Genomic DNA, 23,508 nt, shown 5'->3' with positions numbered 1-23,508 from the left:
ATACCACATTCTGTTCCTTGTTTGTAAGGGAATTTCTTCCAATAACAGACCTAATAGTTCTTGCAGGGTGGTGGTGTACTTTCTGCCATTAAGATTTCCTTCGATGAAATGGGGCCACACCATACATTCACCAACCACGGTTTTTAGTGTGCAACTTGCTGAAGTCAACATGGATTTTCAGTTACCCAATAATGCATGTTATGCAAATCATGAATGTAGTCTCGTAAGTAAATAAAATCAAATTAAGAAATGTGTCGTCCCACTGAATCTGAAGTTGAGCCCATCGGCAGAATTCAATGTGCCGCATACAGTCCATACCAGTTAATTCTTGGAGGAGGCTGATATGGTGAGAACTATTTTTATGGCAATGCAGAGCATGAACAACATTACTCTGGCTCATGTCAGATTCCCTTGCAATTTGACACAAACTCAAGGATCTCAAACCACAGTGGCAAGAGTACCGATTTCCGTTTCCTCATTAGTAACTTTCTTTTGCCAGATGTATTTCTGATGCATTAAAGATCCAGTTGTTCTCAATTTGTCATACACATATTTAAATGTAAGACGTGTAGGGTGGAGTACATTGAGGATATCTTTCAGCATATAAGTCTCTAGCTCTCACTGAATTTCGTTAGGATTCTCTGTAAATGAGAAGCATATCAACTTGTTCTTCGCAGGAAAACATCATTCACGTTCGCTTGATTCAATGATACTAATCTTACCATACCTATTATTGTTGTATTGCGAAACTGCCGAGTGGTGTTTACATGTCAGTGGCATTTTAGATGGATACTCTGTATTCGGTAAATATATACAATATACGAAAAAGAATTGCCAGGGCATGTGCTTCGATAAGTGCCGAAGTGATAAGGAGTACCACTCAATCCATGATAAGGATATTGCAGCACTGCATTGATACCAATGGTCATCACTTTGAACATCTTCTGTAAATGAATGTTCATGCCGCCTGTTCGGCCTTTGTTGACCTTCAGAGACCTTACTGTTACAAATCATTGGTTACGTCTCGATAGCTGCTATCAGAAAATAAATACCAAACTACAGCATCCCATTTAAAAAACAAAATTGACCTTCGTATCTCTGACACGACCCCACCTAGCAACAAAAAACCAATGTCATATTATGGCCCCTGTTGTCCCATGCAATGTTTGTCCCACAAACTTTTCAACTACTAACATACTTTTGGAGCTATTCTTGGTGGTAATAGTTAGTGACTCCCCCTGTATACCAAGTTTTGCTACCATATGGTGATCATAGTTCACAATGTAGCTGCATTTTTAATTATTACCAGCTGATATTTATTTGTCTTTCTGAAATATCCCTCAAAAAGTCTGTCACTCATTGCAGAATAAAATTCATCTGCCTCTATACTCTGTGAAGTACTGTTAAGTGCAAGGCACATGGTATTTCCCTTTGTTCCAGTTGTTAGGACTTCTGCCAGTCCCTTTCAAGCATGGAGCACAGAAGGCTTGGTTACTTTAATGCCTCAATGAGTGCTGCACCTAAATCTTGTCTTCATGATCCCTGTGGGAGCAAAATGTAGAATGCTGTAGTATATTCCTAGTCTCTTCTTTAGAGCTGCTAGTTGAAACTTTGTAAATAGCCTTTTTGCCTCTGCCCTCAAATGTATGCTAGTTTCGTTTAGTCAGAATATCTGACACACTCTCTTCTGAGTCAGGTGAATTTGTCACTCTTCATGCTTCCCTTCTTTCTATATGTTTGATCTCCCCAGTTCATCATATTTGATGTGTGTGACACAACTGTTTTGTATGCAGTCTCCTTTGTAAGCAGACTGCTTATTCCCTGTATCCTACCAATGAACCAAAGCCTGACACCTGATTTTTTTCCTACTGAGCCCTTGTGATTGTTCTTTTTCATGCCCTTACAATTTGCTACACCCTGATATTTGTGTGAGTTGAATGATTTTAGATGTAGCTCATTGATATTGTAATTGTAGGCTATGATATTTATCAGTTTATGTGGCGCATAATTTTACATTCCTGCACAGGTAAAGCAAGTTGGTAATCTTTCCACAATACTGAAACCTTATGAAGAGCTGCCTGGTCATCTATGCAGCCGTTTTTTAAGACAGTGCTTCATTTTAGATAACAGAATAGTCTGCAAAAACTCTACAGTTACTATTCATATTAATAGTGTGTGTCAGGCGATTAGTGTACAGTGTAACAGAAGGGGCACTAACATGCTTCCTGATGCAATCCAGAAGTTTCTTCTACATCTGTGTGTGTCTCTCCATCCAAGATAACATGCTGTGTCCTCCATGCCAAGAAAGCTGCAACCTAGTCACAAATAATAATTATTATTTATTTATTTTGAAAACCCACATTTTTGTATTAACTGATTCTTCCGTCAGTCCTTGCTAGAACAACATTATAATAAACAACAAATGACAAGCACGCTATTGCTATTGTGTAGGCTATAGAGTGGTGTGGCAACTGTTATCATAGGAAAGCAGAAGAGGAGGAGAAACGATTAGGGAACAAATTAACACAGTAAACTGATTTACGTAACTTGTATTTCTCCAAGCGTACGAAGACTCATTACAAATAATGCTGCAAGAAATAAGTCCAGCTATTACAGTAGTAACAAGGATGCGTCCAGTGGTGTCAGAGCTGTGACTAGATGGAATCTGCAGAGCATCACATAGCGAAGAAGCTCAAAGTGCGAGTGGACTGTGTGGCTGTCACCGACCGTCCTGTTTGTGGCAGCAGATGATGCTTGTGGTACAGAGCTGCAGGAGGCGTGGCTAAGCGGGCACACACTATTTGTCCACCAGATCCTGCACAACCTCTATCGGTATTTGATGGAAACTTGCACCCCTGTTGTCAACTTTATGATGCCTGTGGGGTGGTATCCTTACATGATACCACATCCCTCCAAACCACCTCACTCTTGTTGTGTAGCCTAAATGAGTGTACGACAATGGGGGGACGGCTGGATGCAGGTGCAATGAGAAGACAAAAGCTGAAGATGAGGCTAGTGCCAAACTCCCGCAGGGGCCCAAGGTGGCATGTGGGACAGCTGCTGGGAAGAGGTGCCCTTCCCCAGACGACAGTGGCTATTGAAACAGCAACAACCTTGAAAGGGTGTAGACTTCCATTGGCCCCAGGCCCAGCACTGATGGCATGCAGGTTACAGGAGCCAGATGCAGTGGGGGCTTCTGCATCCAGGCAGTCCGGAAGCACAAAGCCTGTGGCTGGATCACACAGTTCACAAGCACAAATTTGATTCTGGTGGCATCTCAGCAATCCTCTTGGTCCCTGCAATAAAAAGAGAGAATGTCCAAGAAGCTGCACTGTGGTGCCTTGCTTCCAGCACCTCCACTGTCATACAATCTGTAAAAGACCGAATCATTAGTGTGGTACCTTGCCTGTCCGGTCAAAGTGGGTCCTGCTTGCTGGGGTGGGTGCAGCAACTAAAGCAAGATGCAGTGGTGCTGTCAATGTAACAACTCCTCCAGTGATGGTCCATTGGATATCTGGAGGCAATAGGAAGACAAGAATAGCAACAAGAGATTGATCCTGCATGTGGTATGCACAAAGTTTGACCATCTTCAGCTTTTCTATTGGATTGCAAGTGGAACAGTCCGCTCCTGATGTGCTTGATGCTAGAGGCAGTGCAAAACTGTCCAAACTCGTTGGCAGCAAATTGAGGTCTCTTGTTAGTTGCAATCACTTCAGGCAATCCCTCAAAGCAAAAGATCCACAACAGTGCCTGGACAGTGGAACAAACCATAACGGAGTGCATGGGAACCATGAAGGAAAATTTTTTGAAAGCTTCAACAATAATGAGCCAGTGTGTGTTCGAGAAGGGACCTGCAAATTCCTAGTGCAAACATTGCCGAGGTGCTTGAGGTTTGGGCCTTTCAAAGAGCTGCTAGGGTGGGGTTGACTGATGTTCAGCATAGGCTGGGCACTGAGAAGTCAACTGTTCAGTCTGCATATCCAGACCATGCCAAATGCAATGACATCACCTCAACTGGTTGGTGTGAATGACGCTCCAGCAACCTTGCTGTAGCAAACGAAGCACATCAGGCGGAGAGCATGGGGAATGTCAACACCTGACTGGCCATTATCAATGCAAAGCAAAATGACACCTTGGTGAACTGCAAGGGCACGCCAATGTGCAAAATATTGGCAAACCACAGAGCTACAGATTTGTTTAGCTGAACATGGCCCAGTTGGTGCGGATGTACTGCAACAGAATCTGCAAATTGGTATTGGCTGCTGTAGTCTGGGAAATTTTCTGTTGATTAAGCAGAAAGTTATTCCAAACGCCTGTGTCTAGTGCATCAGTGTAGTAACAACAAGCGGCAGACGCATAGAGTGCTGAATCTGGGCCAGCAGGGAGATGAGAAAGAGTATCTGTGTGGCATGCGTAGAAGTAGGCAGATACAGAATCTCGCAGTGGTAATTTGACAGAAGAGCAGCCTACCATTGCTGCTTGTGCACTACGAGTTGGGACTTACTGGGAAGGGCTAAATGAAGATTGTGGAGGTTTATGACCAGTCAGCAAGTAAAATATTTTACCAAAAAGGTACTGGTGAAACTTAGTGACACCATAGACACATTGAGCTTTGTTCAACACCTTTGAAACTTCAGTCAGCCTGTCAACAGCACCAAATTTGTAGGACAAAATAGCACCAATGCCATAGCAGGAAGCATCCACAGCCAAGGGTCCAGGTTTGAGCGGATCAAAATGAACAAGGCATCAATTACTAAGTGAAGCATCTTTTAACCTCTGGAAAGCAGACTAACACTCTTGAAACCAAACAAAAGGAACATTTTTCCTGCACAACCGATGCTACGGAGCAGTTATTTGCATGATGCTTGGAATAAACCGGATGTAATACATGAGCTTTCCCAACACAGACTGCAATTCCCACACATTGTTTAGGGCTGGTAGGTCACAGATAACAAGCAAATACGATTACAAAGGGTGAACACTCTGGCTTCTTTTGATATGTTCCAAGTACTCAAGTTTAGTCTGAAAAAACACATTTGTCTTGTTACATTTGAGACCATTTGCAGACAACACTTGTAATGGAGTTTGGAGATTGCTGATGTGTTCATCAGGAGTGCGACCTGAGACACAATCTCATCTAAATAATTACAGCAAAAAGAACTTCTGCAGTCAACTGCTCCAGAAAGCACTGAGATATTGTGGGTGAAGAAGCATTGCCAAATGGCAATCTCAAACACTGGAAGAGACTCAGATGAGTGTTAAGGACAAAGACTCATTGTGACTGCTCATCCAGAGGGATTTGCAAATAGGCACCGCACAAATAAATTTTGGCAAAGTGATGACCAGCACCCAATTTAACCGTTAGTTCTTCCAGGTGCAGTAAGAGAGAAATGCAATGACTGACTGAGGATTCACAGTTTTCTTAAAATCGGTGCTCAACTAGAGTCTGCCGGCATGGTTTCTTTAGAATTACATGAGGGGCACCCACTGACAGGCAGTAATGGTTGCCACAACCCCATTGTCTTGGAAAACAGTAAGTTCCTGAGACACCTGTTCTTGAAGAGCTTGAGGGACGGGACGAGCTCTAACAAGATGTGGCTATGCATTGTCCTTCATTGTGACATGGACAACAAAATTAGTAGCTTTACCTAAACCCTCAGAAAACAAATACTGAAATTCTGCATGTAATTTAGGAACACTGTGCCAAGGATCAAAGGAAGAAACAGAAAGTACATTGTCCTGAATGCTTAACCTAGGCAAATGAAAAGTTTCTAGAGCAAAAATATTAGCACTGTCTCTGGAGGAAAGCACTGTGAATGTCACTGTCTCTGTGAAATTTCGGAAAGTTGCATGAAGGCCACAAGTGCCTAAGACCAGAATGTCTTGGCCGTTATATGCCATCAGCATATGGTGCAATGTGCTAAACTTAGGTTTGCCAAGCAGTTCAGAAGTGCTATGGTTGAGTAAAGTCACTGAAGCTTCAGTGTCAAGTTGTAAATGCATTGATTGTCCGGCAAGGGTAAGAGACACAAAAAGTTCGTTCTTTTCACATAGCACATCAGAAGAGTTGGGAGCCTTTCCAAAACAAGTATTGCACTGGTGTTTTGCACTAATGACACTGTGGGGCTTGGAAAAACTACACACTATTTGTGACATATTTATATGAAGGAGTAGCAGAAGTGTCTTACACTTCTGTAATCACATAGACTGTGAACATGCCCCTGTTTACCACAAAAAGGGGGGGGGGGGCAAGTTGCTTCATGCGACGGGTGAGATCAGCGATCATGTGCCGTAGAACAGCAAGAGTAGTACTTTCCACCTTGTATCAGGCATGACGTGTTTACGTGTCACTGTGGCTGGTGCTGGATGGGTTGCTGTTTGCAAGATGGGTTTGAGGCCTGTTTGTTGGAGCTGTGTACAGAATGAGCAGCCTGCGCTTTCACAGAAATCTTGATAGTTGAGAATCTACAGAATCCTTTGCAAGAAAGAATCTGGGTATTTAAGAATCTGTTCCTGAATTCAAGAGCCAGCTGCGTTGTGTGTGATGGCATTACGAATCATTGCATCACTGTAGTATATGCCACAGTTGCATTTGAATCTACTGTCAGTAGTTTGTTTCTCGAACAATGATGGTTTGCTCATTTCAAGACACTGATGGGGACCTGCATTGTTGATGGTTCTAAGCGACGGTTGCAGTAAGCACATACATGTGCTCTGTGCTTGAAGAAAGCATGTGTACTGCAAATTGTCTCTCACACATCCTTGTTCAGAATTTGTTACTTATTACCACCATCAGCCATGACAGGTCACAAAAAGTGGAATATAAATTCAATAAATAACTTACTACAATCACTTTTAATGCTCACATTGGCTGCGTTGTTCACAGCGGAGAGTTGAGAACACTACTGAATGCACATTGGCTCTTGGAGAATGCATGACTTAGATGTGCAGAACAAGCCTAAAGTCGACTGCCATCATTTGTGATACCAGCTATAGTAAGGCCTTGCATTTCAGTTGCCCACTAACAATATATCTGTTCTTGTTGCTTGCAAAGCATAAAGAATTTGTAAAGGGCAGCTGCACTTGTACCATGTTCTCATAATACTTCATATGCACCTGCTGTAGGTCCTCGTATTGTACTAATTCTGGGCGCAAAGTGGGAAAAAGTTTCGCTCACAAGCAGTAAATAGTCAATCCCGCTGTGGCCAAGAAATAAAAATGTTTGTCATGATGCTGTGTGGTGTGTGCATTGAATAGTGGGAGGTACTCTGTCCAGTCTTCCCTCATCTTGTCAAACTCGTGAAAAGGTGGCACACATGCAGGCAGTGGGGCTGCCATTGTGCCCACCGCCTTGTGTGAAGTCATCTGCACCATCATGAAGCGAGTAATCGAATCAAGCAGTTGTGCTATCTGTTGATTCTGAAACTGAATAAACTGATTTAGGTCAACTGCAGGCAGTGTAGCAGGTAATAGTGGCTTAGTAGCAGCCATATTAACTAGGCAGTGCACAAAATAACAAGGCAAGTAAGCACAGATAAAGAAAAAATGGTGCAAAAGCAGCAATCACGGAATCTTGAACATACAGAACACTAACAAGGCAAACACTGGAGACATAAGACAAACAACTGAAAAAAAAAAAGATGACAGAACAGGAAGAAGTAAATTAGACTTGATGACAGCTGCATGTAAGTACTAGTACTCATCACAATGTATGTTGTGTGTGATTTCATACATAACGATAAGGAGAGGTGGGCTACATAGCATTGTGGCAATTGTCATAGGAAAGCTGGACAGGAGCAGAAATGATTAGTGGACAAGTTAACACAGTAACCAGAAAGTTTACTTAACTTGTATTCCTCCAGTCTTATGAAGACTCATTACCAATAAAGCACCAAAAAATAAGGCCAATAATTACAATAGCAACAAAGATGAGGCTTTCTGTACTAAAGCACAATCAATGTTGTCAGAGCCGTGACTAGGCGGCGTCTGCATAGTGACATGTAGCGAAGAGGCTCCAAGTGCGTGTGGGCTGTGTGGCTGCTGCCGGCAGTCCTATATCATGGCGGCAGAGGGTGCTTGTGCTATGGAGCCGCTGCAGGTGTGTCTCAATTGTCACGCAGCCCCGGTGCCTGACAGCAGTTTGCAATTTTGTTGCCACCTTTATGACACCCTTGGGGTGGCATCATCAATATGTGATACCACACTGCTGTATTAATTTATTACGTTAACTGGTTTTGGGCTTTCAAAATAAGATCCAATTACTAGCCAGCAGTGGGGTGTATGAATTACTTATTCTGATTGTGATAGCTTTTATATTGGTCAATCAGGCAGACACATATTTACTAGGCTGTCAGAACATGAATGCAGCTGGAAATTACAGAATTCTGACTGCACATTTGCTAAGCATGTACTGAGCGAGGGCCACAACTACCAGCCAAAGATCCATGTTCTTCAATTAGCAAACAAGGCCAAAAACTCAATCTGCTGAAAGCTCTGGAAATCAGCAAACATCTAGCCCACAGTGCTGTTCTAATCTGAAATGATCAAACAGAACTTAATATGTACCCTCTTCTTACCATTACTTCCCGTGCACACGCCGAGTGGGGTGGCGCAGTGGTTAGCACACTGGACTTGCATTCAGGAGGCCGACGGTTCAATCCCGCGTCCTGCCATCCTGATTTAGGTTTTCCGTGATTTCTCTAAATCGCTCCAGGCAAATGCCAGGATGGTTCCTTTGAAAGGGCGTGGCTGACTTCCTTCCCTAAACTGATGAGACCGATGACTTCGGTGTCTGGTCTCCTCCTCCACAACAACCCAACCTCAACTTCCCACACAGTTTGTCCCTTCATATTCCTCCATTTTACTGTCTTTATTGATTTAATATTGAGACTACTCCCACACAGTTTGTCCCTTCATATTCCTCCATTTTCCTGTCTTGATTGATTTAATATTGAGACTACTCCCACACAGTTTGTCCCTTCATATTCCTCCATTTTCCTGTCTTTATTGATTTAATATATTGAGACTGCCTATGTACTCCATATATTCTGTAGTTACAATTGTTACTTCTTTCTTTTAATTGGTTTCTGCATCATTTCGCATGTTTAATACCTCTTGACTCTGTCTCACCAAGTACTAATTTTATTTCATTTGATTTGTTTATTTAATGTAAACTGTTATACGGGTGCTGTTTTTGAGTATAGTAGTAATTTATTTTCATTTGCTCCCTTTATATTTATCTACGGTTTAACTTTTTACCTTTTAAAATAAATTACACTACACTGTCAAAGATGTCATTTATTTTGTGTTTGTGGCTCAATCTAGATGTGTAACATTTTTTTTCCAATGTTGTTTACTACTTTAGCGTCAATAGTCAGATAAAGTCCGGAGATGGCATTGTAAGCCAGAAACGGGTTGATGCAATAAATTAATCCTGTAGAAGATAAGCAATATAGTGCTTTTCATTTATCATACTTTTTTACTTTTGTTATAAGCATTGCTGTGATATTGAGTCCAATGCTTTTCTTGGAACTTTTCTATGTATATGGGGTGAAACTGTCTAAGTCTAAATACTAGTCAGGTATATATTACATGGATTGTTTATCAGTATTTCAAGTGGAGAATGTTGTTTGGTTTTTAAAAAATTAATAGTTTTATTAGGGTTAACGTAACAACATGGATGCTTATCAAGAATTGTATTTTCTGTGAGTGAGCTTGGTAAATTATGTAGCCCTTATTCAGTTAAGTATTAGTGAAGGAGACAGCATCTGGTCACAAATCCTTTATTTCACAGCCTTAATAGGTTTGAGAAATAATGTTTGATTTCAGATGTGCTATATTTACACTTCTTACATGGTGAATGTCTTTGGTGACAGCTATCTAATGACATATTTTCCCTCCTATTAACCAGCAAAATGCATCACACCAGGGTTGCCGCCGTTTTAAACAGACACCTTGAGAAATTACACATGAGTATCAGCATTATTGCTCAACACTTATAAAAACAGCAGAATTTCTGTAAAATGAATCAGACAGTTATAAGGAACAATAGCATGTAACTGAGTGCATTCTTTAAATTATGAGATGTTAGTAAATTTGCAGGGAATGGTTGTCAGAGTGCAGGAATTAAAATGGTTTTATGCACTTTTAACAAGATCACATACAACTTTTTCTCATCTTTTGACAAGTGTCTGAAGAATATGGAATTAGCTATCAGCATAAAGTAAAATATGAATGTTGTAATAAACAGTGCTATAGTCATGTAACAGATGCACAGAATTTTGGGAAGATCTTGTACTTAACATTCAGCTAGGAGTCTTTATGTACTAAAATGGAAAACTGTTGGAAATTTATAAAGCTTCCTGAGTGACATAGAATGAGAAGAGGTTTATACCTCAAATTGTGATGTATTGCAGTCCATTTGCTTATAATAAATCATGTAACATACCTTTGTCTGGAATTCTGCTTTACATACTGACATGCATGGTTTAATGCTAAATTAGGAGATCATCAGAAATGAGTAGAATGTTAAAACAAGGAAAAGCAGTACTCCTGCCTGATACAGTTAAACCTGTTAGTCTCTCTGCCCATAGTATTGTAAGATCCAGTTGACATATACAAGGCAGCAGAATACATTATTATATATATCTTGCAAATAATTTTATTTATTAGTCATTCATCTTTTTGTCACATATTGAGCTGTTGCACGTCGCATTATAGCTTGATCAAATGAAGCTGGAGGTCAAACACACATTATTTTGAAGATACCCAGGGTGTTTTTGTTAATTATTGTCATGTAGTGTTATATTTATGTATATCACTGTTTCTTTTGAATAGCAGTGGATTATTTACAACATAATTCATGAGGGAGTAAATACACTATGAAACAATAGTCAGAATGCCTCCTTAAGCAGATGTCTACAAGGTGATCATGAGTAAGCACCACATATTACTCTTATATTGTGTTTGAGCAATGAAGACTTTCTTAAAGATGAGTTACTCCGCAACATTATTATTATTCCATTTGGCATTGAGTGTGTTATTTCTGTAGAGAGGAAAATAAATTGTTAGCAACAGGGATGGAGACTGAAATATCAAAGAATGGTCTTTGTAATATCTGCTAAGACACTCAGAACATATACAGGTAAACCTCAATTCATTCCATGAAAATACCATGTTCAGTGGAATTGTGTAAAATGGAAGAAATTTTATATATTAAATCCTGGATTAGGTACTCTTCTAAAATTATGTCGCACAGTATGTCAACTAAAAACAACCAGTATTTTTTTCCTGCAACTAAATTAAATACAGAAGAAAATAAAAACATCAAATGTAATTGATGAAACAAGTAACAAACACTCGACATGTACAATATAATAACCTTATGAAGTTTTTGTATTTCAAATTTTGAAATTTAAATAGCTTCTAGTCTTCAGAAGATTTTTGTGATGCTGTGTTCAACACAGTTTCTGTGATTATTTTCAGAGTAGACTCAGCAGTTGCAGTTGATGTGGTTCACTCTTAAAGTATAAAATCATTCTCAAACAAATTATTAGATATATGATGTCAAACTTTCCAAGATTATATGCTGCTTCCATGATGCTCAGTTGTACTGCCAAATTCGATTATCGAAACACCACAATATTTTGGCAGACAGCTCTCCTGGCATCATCAGATGATGATGATTGAGCACCACTTGATAATGGCATAATGCTTCTCTGGTGAAATATTGTTGACTTTCAACAATAGGATTTGGCAGTACACCCAAGAACCATGGAAACAAAATAATAGATTATTGATCATTGATTTTTCTTCAATTTCAGCTCATGCAAGTTCTTGTAGTGTTTTAAGAACATGTTCAACCTCAATTTACACTTAATTTCTCTCCTCTTCTGGATCACTGTCTTCAAAAACTGCCATGCAGCACTACCATTTTGAAGACATTTGCCATCACCTTAGTTGTCATCTTTCATATGGGTTGAACTTCCTTGACCTCAGTTTCTTCCTTAACCTCAGTTTCTTCCTTCTTATTGTTCTCCACAATAGCCATCAAATCTTGATTGTTCAGAACTGCAAAATGAGAGTGTAGAACCTACACTGTCATCATCATCATCATCATCATCATCATCATCATCATCATAATACTCACTGTTGTCATACTCACTGTCTCTTCAGCTGAACTGGCAATGTCTGTTTCCAGTTTTTTTACTCTGATGCAGAATCAGCAAGTTTTCTCCATATGTCTTTCGCACATCATTCCAAGTATTTTTAGTTGTGCAACTTCCACGTTAATGTTTAACTTTGGCCACAATTTCTTTATTGGAAGCTCATGATTGTAGTCTTCGACACGCTTTTAAAAAATGTTGACAGATAGTATGCCTTAAATGTATCAACATCCTCTGGCTCATGGTATGCAATATGGAGATCATGGAGGCATAATCAGCATGTATTTTCATTTGAATCAGTGATGGAAGGTGGATGATGACACACATTGTCTTCTAGAACTTTTAATACATTGCATATGTGGGACATGTGATATTTATCAACAGTAAATCTACTCATGTATCTCCTGATCTCATAATAATGCTTTTGCAATCACAGAAATTTGGAGCAAGCAAAGTAAGCAGGAAATGAAGCATGCTTGGTATTAGAACATGATAAACGAATCAAAATCCCAAGATAGTTCCTTTGAAAAATATGTGGCATGTTGCTGTGTCCATCCTTGGCCAGTCTGAGCTTGTGTTAGTCTTTAATGACCTCATGGATTGGGCTTGCAACAGGAATACTTCATTTGTGTACTTGTCATTGAGAGAACTCATAACAGCATCTGAATTGGGCTTTGGCATTAAAAACCTTCAGCATACGTGTGCTCTTATGATATCTTGCTCTCATACAGGGCGTACTTTTTATAGATTGTGGATGTGCATAGCTCTCTCCCATGATCTCTTTTAAGTGATGAACATAAAAATATTATGTATCTCCATCTATACTCTGCAGACCACCATGAGGTGCATGGCAGAGGCTATGGCCCATTGTACCTGTTATTAGGGTTTCTTCCTGTTCCATTCACATATGCGGTCACAGTATATTCCTAGAGTCATCATTTAAAGCCAGTTCTTGAAACTTTGTTAACAGACTTTCTCAGGATAGTTTACGGCTATCTTAAAGAGTCTTCCAGTTCAGTTCCTTCAGTATCTTTGTGACACTCTCGCAAGGATTAAATAAACCTGTGACAATTCATGCTGCCCTTCTCTGTATACGTTTAATATCGCATGTTAGGCCTATGTGGTATGGGTCCCACACACTTGAGCAGTATTCTAGAACTGGTTGCACAAGTGATTTGTAAGCAATCTCCTTTGTAGATTGATTACACTTCGCTGGTATTGTACCAATAAACTGAAATCTACTACCTGCTTTACCCACGACTGAACCTATGTGATCATTCCGTTTCATACACCTACAAAGTGTTACACGTACGTATTTGTATGAGATGGCCAATTTCAACAGTGACTTATTGACATTATAGTCATAGGATAATACATTTTTTTCATTTTATGAGGGTCACAATTTGACATTTCTGAACATTGAGAGCAAGTTGCCAATCTCCGCACCACTTCGAAATCTTATCGAGATCTGACTGAATATTTAAGCAGCTTCTTTCAGATAGTACTTCATTATAGATAACTGCGGGCGCTGATGTGACCTCGCAGTTGAGTGCCCTACAAGCCAAACAACATCATCATCATCATCATCATCATCATCATCATTATTAGTATAGATAAGTGCATCATCTGCAGAAAGCCTGATTTTACTGTTAATAGTTTTCTCAAGGTTATTAATATACAACATGAACAGCAAGGGTCCCAACACACTTCCCTGGGGCACGCCCAGAGTTACTTCTACATCTGACAATGACTCTCCATCCAAAATAACATGTTGCTTCCTCCCTACCAAAAGGTCCTCAATCCAGTCATAAATTTCCCTTGGTACCCCATATGATCGTACTTTTGGCAATAAGTACAGGTGTGGTACTGAGTCAAATGTTTTTCTGATATCAAGAAATACATCATCTGCCAGATTGCCATGTGTCATGTGAGATAAATGTGAGTTGGGTTTCATATGTTCAGTGTTTTTGAAATCCATGCTGGTTAGCATTGAGGAGGTCGTTCTGTTCAAGATCCCTCATTACGTTTCAGCTCAGGATATGTTCTAAAATTCTACAACAAATTGATGTCAAGGATACTGGACAGTAGTTTCATGAATCAGTTCTACTACCCTTCTTGTTGACGGGTGTGACCTGTGCCTTTTTCCAAGAACTGGACACAGTGTTTTGTTTGAGGGATCTATAGTAGATTATAGTTAGAAGAGGGGCTATATCAACTGCAAATTCAGTATAGAATCTGACAAGGATTCCACCGGGGCCTGGAGCTTGGTTCAATTTTGATGATTTCAGCTGTTTCTCAACACAACTGACACTAATACTTATTTTATTCATCTTTTCAGTGGTATGAGGATTAAATTGGGGCAGTTCTCCTGGGTTTCCCTTCATAAAGGAACATTTGAAAACAGAGTTAAGCATTTCAGCTTTTGCTTTGCTACTCTCAATTTCTGTCTCATTCATTAGAGACTGGGCACTAACTTTGGTGCCCATAACAGCCATTACATAGGACCAGAATTTCTTTTGGTTCTGTGAAATGTCACTTGACAATATTATGCCATGGTAGTCATTGAAGGTATCACACATTGCTTCCTTGACAGCCAAATGTGTTTCGTTCAGAATTTCTCTGTCTATAGCCCTACACCTCGTTTTACATCTATTATTCAGTAATCTCTCTTTAGAAGCTTCCTTACAGTGACTGTATACCATGGACATTCCCTCCCATTATGAACTATTCTAGTGTGTACATATCTATCCGGTGCATGGTCAACTATTCTTTTAAACTTGAATCAGAGCTTTTCAACATACTCCTGCCCTGTTCTGAAAGTTTAAAGTTCCTCATTGAGGTATGACACTACTAAATTTTTTATCTAGTTTACTGAACATATATATCTTTCTGCTTGTTTTAGTTGTCCTTTGTACTTTGATAAGCATTGTTGCCACAATGCTGTAATGGTCACTGATATCAGTTTTGATATGGACATCCTTAAAGAGGTTAGGTCAGTTTGTTGCCATTAGATCCAATATATTTCCATCATGAGTGGGGTTCCTAACTATCTGTTCTATGTGGTTTTCAGAGAAGGCATTTAGTAAAGGTTCTCAGGATGTCATGTCATGCCCACCACTAACAGAACTGTAATTTTCCCAATTAATTGTCTGGTTATTGCAATGTATGATACTGCCTTTCATTTTTGCTGTTAAAAAGAGCACTCTCAACTGGTATAATGCAAATGTGTGGATTTTCCCCAAATCAGTATTGTGAATTGTATTCTGTTAGATGCACAACCAAGTTGAGGAAAAAAAGCTTAATATTAAGCTGAATGAAATCTACCAACATGCACATTGCCTCAGTGTATGTCTGTTTGCGTTGTCATAGTATGACCAAAATTATAAGACAATATTCGAATCCTACACAAAAAAACACCAGCGCCTTTGCTTTCTGCAAATCCATTAGTGATCTCACATTAAATACTTGTTTGGGTTATTCAGGCTCTGTAATGGTCAATTAACACATTTAATGTCATTTAAGTGAGTTATGCTTCCATGGAAATATTATTTTTCCACACATTATTGTTTTATAAGGGTACTATTTTTTGTTGTTTCTAGATCGCAAATGATTTCTCAAGAGGACTATAGTTTTATAGTGGCATTTGATAATGCTGATGCTCAGGCTCGTGAGAAGCTACTGAAAGACAATAGGAATCAGGCTGCCAAGACATTTTTGAACCTCCTGGGGCATGTGTCAAAAGATCAGACAATTCAGTATATTTTAATAATGATTGATGACATGTTGCAGGTATGTGAACAAATTTCATGTAATCAGCAATTACCACATAAGCCACCAACAAGAATGAGGAAATGCAATTAATGTATTTTGTTTATGCAGGAAGATCGAAAACGTGTTGAAATATTCCATGAGCATTGTGCCAAAAAGAAGGAATCAGTTTGGGGGCCTTTCCTGAATCTTCTCAACAGACCTGATGGTTTCATAGTAAATATGACATCAAGAATTATAGCAAAGATTGCTTGCTGGAGCCAAGACTTAATGGACAAGTCTGACTTGCAGTTCTACCTTGCATGGTTGAAGGACCAGCTAAAACAGAATGTAAGTATTCTTTAGTTTATGGATCTGTACTTCTACTCTCTTCACTGTTAGTGTTTCTTATGTTACTTTTTTATTTCACAACAGTTATAGAAATTTGATTTGATTCCATTTAAGTTTTTTGTAATCAGATTTCACTGTAGGTATATTGTAGTATGGTGTACTGGAAAAGGGGTTGGGGGTTTAGCTTGAGGGGAAAGTGGAGCTCAGATGCAAGCTACAGTTAAAGATAAAAACCAAATGTTGCAAACTGCCAATGTCAAACAAAGTTCATTCCACTACACTCAGCTGTAGCTAAGTTGTCTAAAAACTGCAGAAAAATTGAATAGATATTTTTTTATATACAATGAAAACATACATCTCCCAATATCGTTAAGGTGCAAATCAACAAGTAGATCTGTCAAGAATTTACTAGACCTGCTTGAAATTTCTCCTACACTGATAAAAATAATAAGCTGAAGTTAAATATTGTTCATAAAATTGCATTGAAATATGTAGATTTGAGAGAGAATATTGCTTGGGACATCAAAATCACTATACAGGTGATAGCCGAAGTATTAAACCATATGAAGATTTTAAGATATTTTGGATGAAAACAGTAAATTGTGTTATTGCCCTTAAAAGTTGTGTGAACTTCATCCTCATTTTCATGACTTCAAATTAAGAATCTAATTCAGTATTTAAAATGTGAATGCACTGTTTCAATCATAAAATTTAAGTGACTTTGTAATGCAATGAAATAATAAAACTGTAATATGTTTTTGTGTTCATTTATGTTACTTGTGGGTACATATTAACAACCTAAATTAGTTTTTTAGTCTTGTTTTGGAGCTGATTCTGACATTGAAAATTTATTTTTTGTTCAGAATTATTAATCTCAAAACTAAATTATTTTGACAACCTTAATCAAATACTTTCTTATATCAGCCTGTAGTTCAGTGGAAAAGTGTGTGATATTTACTCCTTTTGTATAGTGCTGCTTTTTGTGCATTGTTCAGATGGATACTAACAAATGACATTTAATATGAAACAAATGTTATTACTGTTTTCTTTCCTCATCGCTTTGCACCTGAAAATAGTGCTTTTTAGTCAGTTTGTTTCTACAGTTATAGAGTCTGTGGCTATGGATTAAAGAAATACTATGTTTGATATAGTATTTCTGCAATTCTTTGTTGTTCTACACTCTCTGTATGTGGACTTCAACTAAAACATGATGGTGGTATTTCCTGTCAAGTCTAATTCTCCTTCAGCAGTTTAAAATTATTTTGGTATGATGGCTTGTGCAAACTTACCTGGTCTTTCATCGTTCTTCATTCTCTCTCAACTAACAGCTGGCATTAGCTGGGCTCTTAGTCAACTGTCTGCTTCAGAAAATCCGTACACTAATAACTGGCATGAAGAATTTGAGCTTGACTGCAGTTATATTTTTGTAGAGTGAAGCGCTAAAGGATGCGACTTTGCATGCGACACCTGCAGCAGAGGAATCTTCATCTGGCACTGCTCCTGTTTCGACAGCTGAGCATCCTGAGGAAATTCGGGTTTGTTTTGTTCATTTCAGCTGCAGGCTTCAGACACACAATCAGTAACAACTTCTGCCTGTTGCACTGATCAAGTCATCTGTATGTAAACTTGAAACAACTCACATTTTTATTTCATACAAAAATGCAGAAATCATATAAAGTAATACATATAAAAACCATATTATTTGCATGATCTTATTAACAGATAGTGAAACACATCAGAATCATTGGTATGGATGTATCATGTATTATTATGTTCAGCAAGTAAATTGGGTAAACTTTAATTATTAAACGATGCAGCTACTAGGTTTTGATTTTCTATACAAGATGAAAATTTACATAAGGTCTAAGATTTTGATACCATTGACAAAGTAGTATTTACAGTAATATGTAATGGCCACTGTCATCATTTAAAGTTAAACAATATATTTTTATCAAAAAATGATCAAATTAGCCATACAGAGACCAGATTCAAGAGGGAACCACACACAAGAAAGAATCTACAAAATGCATATAGTGAGCGACATGATTTTTCTTTTATTGGTTTGGCCTTCACATGAAATAACATATGTATTCTTTCTTTTCTCCTCTCTGTCTTTCCAGTTATTTTTCAATCTTTCTATGTTTTTCTCTTCTTTCTTCTGTCCATATTGCACCTGTCTTTTCTTTTGTTTTCTCCTGGAAGCCCTTGAAACCTTTGACTTTTGCTCTGAATCTTTCTCCTATTCCTTCCTCCATTATTTCCATTTCCCTCAGGTCTGCTTTCACTTTTTTTTAATCCACGTCATTGATGTTTTGGGGTTTCTGTCAAAGCAGTTAAAAATTCTTGTTTCCTGATTTTTATTTATTTATTTTCATTTTTTACACTGATATTGTTCTTTGTTTTTCTCTCCTCCCTGTGTGTTCTGTTCTTTCTTGAATTTGAGTTTTAAATGGCTAATGTTATCCATTACTGTATCACCTTAGCATATTTTATTGTAAATCTTGAGTCCCAAACCTTCAACATCATTAGTTTCCAATTTTTTCTCCTTATTGCACCAAAATAGTAACTTCATTCGTTATACTTGGCTTTATAAAGTGTTCAGGTTTATGATAATTCAGAAAATGAAATATTTTTATATAAAAACTTTTTTTGTAGAACAACGAGTATATGCAGTCAGTTGCTCGCTGTCTGCAAATGATGTTACGTATTGATGAGTACAGATTTGCATTTGTGTCTGTGGATGGCATTTCTACTCTTATTGATGTGCTCCAAGGAAGAGTAAACTTTCAAGTCCAGTACCAACTCATCTTTTGTCTATGGGTACTTACTTTCAATCCACTACTTGCTGAAAAAATGAATAAGTAAGTTACTCTCTTGACTTTTCTCATTACATGGAAATTTTTTCAGAAACATTTTAAATTATGTCTTTCTAATTGTTTTTACAGATTCAATGTAATTCCTATTTTGGCTGATATACTGAGTGACTCAGTAAAGGAAAAAGTCACAAGAATTATACTGGCTGTATTCAGGGTAAGGATGTTATGTATCGTGGCTATGTATTACCATACTCATAACGTTTACAGATTATGAACTCATAAACATTTACAAGTTTACAAACTTGTGACCAACTGTGAAGGCAAGCTATGGCATATGACGTGGGTCATCAAAACCCAAGACCAAAGAAAGCAAATTATTTAATGACAAAACACAGCTGTGTTTCAGCCCAAAATCTGAAGCTGATTCTTGCCTGTTTGGGCAGTGCTCTTAAGTAAGTGAGCCCTTGAGATACGTATTGAAGGCCTGACTTAAAACTTTAGTGTGTTTGCACCTCTCTCCTCCTCCTCCTCCTCTTTTCTGGAAACTATTTGTTTCTCGTACGATGCGCTCATATGGCTCAGTGGCTTAGGTTGCGTTCACAGTGGCACTGGTGTCGGTGGATTCCGAATTTACAGATTGCAGACAACGGTCAGTGAAATTCATATCAGTTTATTTTCTATGCTCTTATGGGCCAGCACAACGTGAAACATGGACTATGAGAAAGGACTTTGTGGCATCACAATCGGGATAGAGTTTGGAATCTGTGGACTGAAACTGCTTGTTTATTGTAAGCCACAAGTAGGCAAAATCTTCATTGAAAATTTTAGGTGGAAATTATAACCTCAAGAAATAATGCGTTCAAATGTGAAGGATGGCGTATCTTAATCTAGATATTACTGTAGTGGATGTTTTTTGGGTTGTGGTATGTTGACATTAGCTGTCTACAAATTATTTTTAGTCCTTATTGGCATTTTTATACCAGTAAGGTGGAGATTCTGTTACATGAAGTACTTTGCAAATGCAGTATATGTATTTCCATTGTCCAGTGCTTTAGATGTCGACAGTACTGGTCGGTACCTTATTCTAAACTTTGTTTGTCCTTCACATGTATGCTGAATGATAGTCATTGAAGGTTAATTTATGTCTGACTGCACAACTTCAAATAAATTTAGCAACACAAGAGTGTATGTAATCTTACTTTTCAAGGTGACCAAAAATCATTTCGAGAATGTAAAGCCAAAGAAGCATATATGGAAAACTTCCAAATAACAAAAACTAATTTTGAGCAAAAGTGTGATTTGAGCACTATTAAAAAAAAAATCCAGTACTCACATTATAAATGCAGTTCTGGCTCAAGTAAAACTAGAAGTGATATTTAGATATTTGACATCTGACAATTACATCTTTTCAATATGTAAGGTCTATACCACATTTTGAAAAAGTACATTATCAGAGTTTTGTATGATGTGTTGAATGCTGTTTAAGTTAGTTTAAAGATTAATGTAAGAGATTATATTTCCATTGTTTTACCTCAAATAATACAAAATATTAAATTTATTCTGTACCGAATTTTGGAGCTATGCTTCTTGCAGATGCACTAAAAGACACTGCAATGCAGTTGATTTCCTCTATTATAAGCTTCATCTACATCCATACTCCACAAGCCACCTGACGGTGTGTGGCGGAGGGTACCCTGAGTACCTCTATTGGTTCTCCCTTCTATTCCAGATCGTATTGTTCATGGAAAAAAGGATTGTCGGTATGCTTCTGTGTGGGCTCTTATCTCTCTGATTTTATCCTCATGGTCTCTTCGCGAGATATACGTAGGAGGGAACAATATACTGCTTGACTCTTCGGTGAATGTATGTTCTCGAAACTTTTAACAAAATCCCATACTGAGCTACTGAGCGTCTCTCCTGCAGAGTCTCCGTAACGCTTTCGCGATTACTAAATGATCCTGTAACAAAGCGCGCTGCTCTCTGTTGGATCTTCTCTATCTCTTCTATCAACCCTATCTGGTACGGATCCCACACTGCTGAGCAGTATTCAAGCAGTGGGCGAACAAGCGTACTGTAACCTACTTCTTTTGTTTTCGGATTTCATTTCCTTAGGATTCTTCCAATGAATCTCAGTCTGGAATCTGCTTTACCGACGATCAACTTTATATGATCATTCCATTTTAAATCACTCCTAATGCGTACTCCCATATAATTTATGGAATTAACTGCTTCCAGCTGCTGACCTGCTATTTTGTAGCTAAATGATAAGGGATCTATCTTTTTAATCTATCTTTTTATGTATTCGCAGCACATTACACTTGTCTACATTGAGATTCAATTGCCATTCCCTGCACCATGTGTCAATTCACTGCAGATCCTCCTGCATATCAGTACAATTTTCCGTTGTTACAATCTCTCAATACACCACAGCATCATCTGCAAAAAGCCCCAGTGAACTTCCGATGTCATCCACAAGGTCATTTATGTATACTGTGAATAGCAACGGTCCTATGACACTCCCCTGCGGCACACCTGAAATCACTCTTACTTCGGAAGACTTCTCTCCATTGTGAATGACATGCTGCGTTCTGTTATCTAGGAACTCTTCAATTCAATCACACAATTGGTCTGATAGTCCATATGCTCTTACTTTGTTCATTAAACGACTGTGGGGAACTGTATCGAACGCCTTGCGGAAGTCAAGAAACACGGCATCTACCTGTGAACCCGTGTCTATGGCCCTCTGAGTCTCGTGGACGAATAGCGCGAGCTGGGTTTCACACGACCGTCTTTTTCGAAACCCATGCTGATTCCTACAGAGTAGATTTCTAGTCTCCAGAAAAGTCATTACACTCGAACATAATACGTGTTCCAAAATTCTACAACTGATCGACGTTAGAGATATAGGTCTATAGTTCTGCACATCTGTTCGACGCCCCTTCTTGAAAATGGGGATGACCTGTGCCCTTTTCCAATCCTTAGGAATGCTACGCTCTTCTAGAGACCTACATTACTCCGCTGCATGAAGGGGGGCAAGTTCCTTCGCGTACTCTGTGTAAAATCGAACTGGTATCCCATCAGGTCCAGCGACCTTTCCTCTTTTGAGCGATTTTAATTGTTTCTCTATCCCTCTGTCGTCTATTTCGATATCTACCATTTTGTCATCTGTGCGACAATCTAGAGAAGGAACTACAGTGCAATCTTCCTCTGTGAAACAGCTTTGGAAAAAGACATTTAGGAATTTGGCCTTTAGTCTGTCATCCTCTGTTTCAGTACCATTTTGGTCACAGCGTGTCTGGACATTTTGTTTTGATCCACCTACCGCTTTGACATAAGACCAAAATTTCTTAGGATTTTCTGCCAAGTCAGTACATAGAACTTTACTTTCGAATTCATTGAACACCTCTCGCATAGCCCTCGTCACACTACATTTCGCTTCGCGTAATTTTTGTTTGTCTGCAAGGCTTTGGCTATGTTTATGTTTGCTGTGAAGTTCCCTTTGCTTCCGCAGCAATTTCCTAACTTGGTTGTTGTACCACGGTGGCTCTTTTCCATCTCTTACAATCTTGGTTGGCACATACTCATCTAACGCATATTGTACAATGGTTTTGAACTTTGTCCACTGATCCTCAACACTATCTGTACTTGAGACAAAACTTTTGTGTTGAGCCGTCAGGTACTCTGTAATCTGCTTTTTGTCACTTTTGCTAAACAGAAAAATCTTCCTACCTTTTTTAATATTGCTATTTATGGCTGAAATCATCAAAGCAGTAACCGCTTTATGATCGCTGATTCCCTGTTCTGCGTTAACTGTTTCAAATAGTTCGGGTCTGTTTGTCATCAGAAGGTCTAATATGTTATCGCCACGAGTCGGTTCTCTGTTTAACTGCTCAAGGTAGTTTTCAGATAAAGCACTTAAAAAAATTTCACTGGATTCTTTGTCCCTGCCACCCGTTATGAATGTTTGAGTCTCCCAGTCTATATCCGGCAAATTAAAATCTCCACTCGGAACTATAACATGGTGGGGAAATCTGCTTGAAATATTTTCCAAATTATCCTTCAGGTGCTCAGCCACAACAGCTGCTGAGCCAGGGGTCCTATAGAGACATCCAATTACCATGTCTGAGCCTGCTTTAACCATGACCTTCACCCAAATTATTTCACATTTCGGATCTCCGTCAATTTCCTTCGATACTATTGCACTTCTTATTGCTATAAACACGCCTCCCCCTTCACTGTCCAGCCTGTCTCTGGGGTATACACTCCAATCTGAGTTTAGGATTTCATTACTGTTTACGTCTGGTTTCAGCCAACTTTTTGTCCCTAGTACTATATGGGCGTTGTGACCGTTTATTAATGAGAGCAGTTCTGGGACCTTTCTATAGATGCTCCTGCAGTTTACTATTAGCACATTAATATTGTTATTCCCT

The 23,508-nt window shown here is 38.7% G+C and overlaps 1 protein-coding gene across 2 annotated transcripts in view; it reads left to right on the top strand.

The window, feature by feature from the left end:
- LOC126456841 (V-type proton ATPase subunit H) overlaps positions 1-23,508 on the top strand; it is a 71,842-nt gene that overhangs the window by 12,196 nt on the left and 36,138 nt on the right. Inside the window, exons 3-7 of one of the 2 annotated variants that reach the window (XM_050092653.1) lie at positions 15,764-15,953; positions 16,044-16,262; positions 17,693-17,797; positions 18,918-19,123; positions 19,208-19,292. In XM_050092653.1, the coding sequence (XP_049948610.1) occupies positions 15,764-15,953; positions 16,044-16,262; positions 17,693-17,797; positions 18,918-19,123; positions 19,208-19,292 (805 nt within the window). The remainder of the gene's footprint in view (positions 1-15,763; positions 15,954-16,043; positions 16,263-17,692; positions 17,798-18,917; positions 19,124-19,207; positions 19,293-23,508) is intronic. The other variant, XM_050092654.1, reaches the window with a different exon arrangement.

Source organism: Schistocerca serialis, chromosome 2 (assembly GCF_023864345.2).
Source record: "Schistocerca serialis cubense isolate TAMUIC-IGC-003099 chromosome 2, iqSchSeri2.2, whole genome shotgun sequence".
Lineage (NCBI taxonomy): Eukaryota > Metazoa > Arthropoda > Insecta > Orthoptera > Acrididae > Schistocerca > Schistocerca serialis.
The sequence above is the reverse complement of the archived record's forward strand: the minus strand, read 5'-3'. Positions and strand labels throughout refer to the sequence as shown.